We start from the raw sequence: 5,886 nt of genomic DNA, 5'->3' as shown, positions 1-5,886 counted from the left end.
TAGCGTGTATATATATATATATATATATATAGATATATATATATATATTCTCTCGACAGTTACGTGAGTAAATTTTCTCGCGTTACTCTTTCTGTTTCTCCGACTCGATGCCGCGAATTTTATCGTAATTCTGCAAGGTTTCGTACAGAATGATATAATTATCGCGAAGCTGTACCAAACGATGCCACAGGTTTGCGTGGATCACGTCGTTCGATTTCGACTCGGCCTCGGCTATCACCTACGGAGAGGGGGAGAGTTTCGTTGATAAAATTGCAATTGAACAAAAACGAGGAGAAAGGGAGGTTGGTTAAATCAGGATTTAAGGATTACTTTGTCGGTGGTCCGCCGCGCGCGATTCACTTGAAGGTACTTGAGATGAAAGAACAGCTCGTATGCCCAACAATCGATGGTCTCGGTGTTGCGAGTCGCGTTGGTTAGTTCGATGGGGGGGGACGCGGTGGCCAGGGCGATCGCTTGGAGCCATCGTTTCAACTGAAACATAGGATCATAGGGTTTTCAGATCGCGTTTTCACGCGGGGAAAAGGTGATTGAAACGCGTAAGGAATTTAGGGAGGGGGAATGATTACGATCGTTGTGTCAGTGATTAGCTTCACCACGGCGGGCCTCATAATATCGATCAGCTTCCCGATCACGGTCGTATCTTTCTTTAACGTGGTCACGTAAGTGGAAAGGGAACTACTCCAGTTCGACGAAGGTCCGCATTGTGCGTTCTTCAATTCTCGCCTTCCAAAGAGATACGGGTTATCTTTAATTTTTATTCTTCGTTGGTTATATACCACCCACCTTTGGAAGAACGTCGGGATTATGTTGTCCACGATGTACTGGGACGGAGCTATGACGATCTTTTTCGTGCACGTGGCCAGTGTGCTGAATAAAAATGCCAACAGTTGTCCAAGTGGTCCTGGCCTTCGACGCACGTTGCAACCAGTTATGCCTCGGGAACGATAGTATTTCCTTTTGCAAATACCGTGTCGGGATCGACTGCGATCACACATCGACAGAGAATAGTAACTCGAAACTATATAGGAACCAGTGATAGTGAAAGGAGGTCCGTCCTGATATGAATGGAAACGTGAAACGTGAATTTTAACATTAATAATTACCGCCGTAATCCGAGATACTGTTTAGATCGCAATTTTTCGAGGTGGATATGGTCGATTGACACTTGACTTTACCCTCGATGGGGATCGTGTCGTCGTATTTGTTATTCTTCACAGATTCCGGCATGTACTCGTTCACGAAGCTGTTCAATTCGACGATTTTGTTCGGGAATGTATCCAGACAATTAAAAGCCTATGCGGGGAATGTGTACAGTGAAACGGTGTTACGGAGGTGGTTATGGAGGTTATGGACGGATTTATAGGATGGATGATGGGAAAATGACGTTCGTACTTCTTGATGGAGACGCTCGAGACACGAGACCTCGCCACTTGTCTCCGTTGTCATGTTGTTTCGCAATTAATTGATTAATACGTGTGATCGGATATTTAACGTAAATTTAGATTAACATTCATCTTGGCATACCAAGGGGGGCTGAAAACCAGCGTTTAAAATTCTCGAGTAACCTGCAGAGAATTCGGAAAAATTTCGACAACGAACGATCGCGATATATCCATTCTGATCACGTACGCGAACGTATCACCGAACGCGAACCAGAACGAACTTGTTAACTTCATATATACAACTCGTTCTAATCTTCGACCGCCAATTCGATTGATAAAAATTGTCAAAATGGCGCACCGTGTTTCGCATCAAATATATATATATATCGAATAACGGGTTGTACATGGTCGCATCTTGTCCCTTTAAGAGGAACAAGATCAACTGCTTAAATTTTATTAAAAACTTTTATAAAAAATATCATTAAGATTTAAACCTCTCGAAAACGAATATTAATAGATATCGATAGAAGGTAATTGAAGATAAGAAGAAAACTTGTTTTACGAAGAAAATTAATTTATCGACAATTCATTTCCACGTCTCTTGGCCAATCCAACTGACCAACTTCGCTTGTATTTGAGAAAAAATTTTTTCAAATTCGAGCATTTCTTTTAGAGACCATCCATCTAAATGTATAAACCGATGCATGTACAAGTACAAGCCTCGTGCGATTATATTATTATTATTATTATTATTATATACGAACTTTCTTCTGCGAAAAAGAGGCTCGAAAAATAAATAGTGTAACGAGCGATTCATATATATATATATATATATATATAGGATGCATTCAAAAGCGAGACGGTTAATGAGAATGCAATGGGCGCCTTAACTCCGCCTAGGATCGGCGAGCTGGAAACGGATGTGCTCCCAGATTTTTCCTAATTAAGATGTAGCCAGTGCAACTCCATTACGTAAAGCAACCATCTTGATTTACCGTTCGGCTCGACGGCGATCCGGCCGCACAACACAAACCTTTATGGGCACGAGAGAATTGGAGGGAGGAGACGGGGAGACGAGACGAAACGAGGGCCGCGGCCCCCCCGTGTTCTGCCTTCCCCCCCCTCCCTGCCCTCGTTCCAACCGTCCTCCCTTCCCTTCCTTCCTTCCTTCCTTCCTTCCTTCCTTCCTTTTCTCCCCTCTCACTCTCCTCTTCTGTCCTTTCCTTTTCTTTTCTTTTATTACATTAGTGTGTTCGCGGAGTTTTGCGGAGGTGCCGAGGTGAGATCTCCTCAAAGATCTCTACCTACGATGCACGACTACGCTATTACTCGCCGGAGCTGGCAAGGGTTTTGCCTTGGAATGCGATGCAAATTTTATACGGATCGGTATAACCCCCTCTCTCCAAATACCACCGCGAATCTGAATCTCTGTTAGAGTCGAGGCTTGGCAAAATCCGAGTTGAACTGCGAAGGATTTTCGTTTAGAATATACACTCGTTCTATATATATATATATATATATATATATATATATAGGAGGGGGATAGAAATATCGCGATAGAATATCTTTATGGAACGACGATGCGTGTGATCGAAAATTCTTGTCCTGGTGGGAAACGGGATTCGCGGAGTTATCGGGAGATTTATAAGTGAAAAGATTCTGACTATCTGGAGCGTAAAGACTGATATGGATGTCGGCGGCTGACAGCGCGACCAAAGACAGCCACGAGAAAAGGAACGAGAAGCGGAGGGGAAAAAAGAAGGAAAAAAGAAGAAGGAGAAGAAGAAGAAGGAGGAGGAGAAGGAGAAGAAGAAGAAGTCAGAAGGTATCACGGCCGAAGACATTTCTATGCGCGCCCACTGTCAGCGAAGATAACTTACGACTTGGCGGAATGGTAATGACCGTGGCAGACATTCCGTCCTGTTGCAGATTTAATAGACTCGTCCTGATAGGGGGCTACGAAACATGTCATCGCTCGTGACCAACTTGTGTGTGCCCGGTCAATGATTTACCGATGGACACGTCTTGTCAACACCGCGATTTCCAATCTTCTTCTTTTTTTTTAAAAGATGAGTGAAAATCCCTTGCATTTATATTCATTTTATTCTACGATCACATTTCGAACCATTGTTCGAATCGTTCGTATTTTTATATTTTTAGGGCGTGTAATCGCTCGCTACTTATCTGACTGTGTATGTACGTTGAGCCAAAGTATGGTTAAACACAGATACCGTGACTCTTTTCTCCCGATAGCAGAGAGCACTTCGACAAAAAACGTGTTTTGTTTTCACAATCTTTCATCGCGATTATCTGATTAAATATGAATAAAGTAAAGTATATGAAAGGAAAGGATTTGAGAGTTGCTCTTAATTTTTTTTTTTGTTTTTTACGAATAAATGCTGAACTTTGAGGATAATTTTCATTCTCGATATTATTCATTTATGAAAAAAAATTACACATAAAAGAATACGAAATTCGGCAGGAATTAAATAATTCTCGTTCCTTTCTCTCACAGTGTGATAATTATCAATTGTGAAAAATTATGGTCGGGGAGATGGTGAACGCGTAACAGGCAAGCTACTTTGTACAGCAACGAGGTCGACACGGACCGGTATATAAACCTCAATAAAGATAAACTTAGCCCGGCCGTTGGGCTATATTTAAGCATGCGCCTCTTTGTTCGAAAGATTGTCGCGCTTACTTAATCGGATTGTTCGAAACCGTTACAAAGAAAATAAAGCAGCGCGTAAATTATGAAACGAGTGTGAATAGATTTCGTAATAGGAGAAACTTCTCTTTAACTTGCTTTCTAATGGATTCTAGCCAGCAGCTAGAACTCTTGTGTTCAAAAGGGATTTTTTTTAAACTTCTTTTGTTCTGCTTATTTCTGGTTATATACGTGTCGCCCTCTTTTAACGCTTCCCTTTTGCTCAAATCGCGAGGAGGAAGGAAAAGAGGAAGGAAGGGAACGTGCGAAAGGGATAAAACGATTTATCGTTGTCGTGATCGCGTTAATTGAGTTGGCACTCGATGAAGAACACGTTGTGTCGACGTGTCGGGTCAACGATGAAAGATAACCTACGAACTTTTAGCACTGGAAACAATGACGTTTTTCTATGGAATGCGGCGTGCATTCCGTTTCTCGTCGCTTCGAGGAATAACTCGTTTGCAACTCGATACAGATTGAAATCTTTGAAATCGTATAGGGAAAATGTATAGGGAAAAAAAGAGAGAAATCCCCATCCGTCATCTATGTTTGTTCAAATAATAATAGTTCGTCAGTTAATATAAAAGAATATCATGGAACGAGAAACGTCATTGAATTGATGATAAAATGCACCACAGATTTTTTTTTATACAAAGATTAAAAGTATATGTCAGAAAGATCATAGAAAATAGAGTATAACTAAACTTGTACAATTATCTATCATTTGTTTGAAATAAAATTTGAATAAAATGATCTGGTCTGTAAAATTTTTTATTCAAATTTATGTTTTTGAGGATTGGAAAATGAGAATGATAGTCATTTTTCACGGAAATAAAACGTTTGGAGGATGATACAATTATATGATAGATTTTCTCTACTGATAAATTGGTATTGTTCACCAATTAACGAACACGATATGAAAAAATCAAAACGAATGAAAAGAAACAACTATGATTTAGATTCGAATCAGAATCTAACGAAACCAAAGAAAGAGAATCATAAATAAATTAATGAGCGAAAAAAACGGATCAGTTTCCCTCCTCCCAGAAATATATAAATTCGCTTCGTTTTCCTTTTTTACCGACGCCTTGTTACGTCCTTAATTTAACAAAAAATTAATCTGTTAATACACCGATCATATACCGACCGTAGATAAGCAAGTAACAGAGAATTCGTTTCGTTCGGCCATCTGTCAACGCGTCTTCCCTTGCACAACAACGAACGTATATCTTAAATCGTCGTTCCTCGATACCTCGTCGTTTTCATTTCGTGCAATTATCCTTCCTTCTTTCCCCTCCCTCTCTCCTTTCCTTCAATACACATTCACACGGAGAAAGATTTATCGGTCACGTCGAATCTCCAAATAGGAAAATCGCCAACACTCTTTTTCCCGTTTCTATCACTGGCTACTGTTATCGATCGAATCCGCATGACTTATTATTACGAGATGGGCGTTAATACGGGACGTAAAAGCGAGCGAATATAACTGCGGGGCGAGGATGATCGTGTGTCGTCGTGTGCTTGGTTAAAGTTTCCACACCACAGTCTCCGTGCAACACTGTTACGGCGAATCTCCTTGCCACCTATCTGAAATGGCATCTGAATTTTTCCAGCACACACACACACACACATATACACACCACGGAGTGTGTCCTGCGAGCCGCGATATCGCGCATTCACGCCACGTTAGAGGCTTCGACTTCCAGAGTTGCAGTGTCTTGCACGCTAATTACAACGTATCCGCGGCTGAGATTGAACGCGGGCGATATTTCATAT

The 5,886-nt window shown here is 41.1% G+C and overlaps 1 protein-coding gene across 2 annotated transcripts; it reads right to left on the bottom strand.

The window, feature by feature from the left end:
* Window positions 1-307: 307 nt before the first annotated feature.
* LOC102677108 lies at window positions 308-1,763 on the bottom strand. Of its 2 annotated transcripts, XM_031510801.1 has the most exons (4): window positions 1,125-1,763; window positions 805-1,039; window positions 588-744; window positions 308-492 (listed from the first exon to the last, which is right to left on the bottom strand). In XM_031510801.1, exons 1-4 carry the CDS (start codon window positions 1,246-1,248, stop codon window positions 313-315), a joined length of 696 nt encoding a protein of 231 aa, XP_031366661.1. In that variant the 5' UTR covers window positions 1,249-1,763; the 3' UTR covers window positions 308-312. The 2 variants fall into 2 exon arrangements, with proteins under 2 accessions (XP_031366661.1, XP_031366660.1); XM_031510800.1 differs by having other exon boundaries at window positions 588-1,039.
* Between the last annotated feature and the right edge of the window lie 4,123 nt (window positions 1,764-5,886).

This window comes from Apis dorsata, unplaced genomic scaffold (genome assembly GCF_000469605.1).
Source record: "Apis dorsata unplaced genomic scaffold, Apis dorsata 1.3 scaffold_263, whole genome shotgun sequence".
Classification (NCBI taxonomy): domain Eukaryota; kingdom Metazoa; phylum Arthropoda; class Insecta; order Hymenoptera; family Apidae; genus Apis; species Apis dorsata.
The sequence above is the reverse complement of the archived record's forward strand: the minus strand, read 5'-3'. Positions and strand labels throughout refer to the sequence as shown.

Excerpts from the sequence above, each read along its gene's own strand:
- LOC102677108 (XM_031510800.1), bottom strand. The coding sequence starts at position 1,248 with ATGCCGGAATCTGTGAAGAATAACAAATACGACGACACGATCCCCATC. Across the intron at positions 1,040-1,124 it reads CAGTATCTCGGATTACGGCG|TTTCGAGTTACTATTCTCTG; the intron begins GTAATTATTAAT and ends GTTCCTATATAG. Across the intron at positions 493-587 it reads TAATCACTGACACAACGATC|TTGAAACGATGGCTCCAAGC; the intron begins GTAATCATTCCC and ends CCTATGTTTCAG.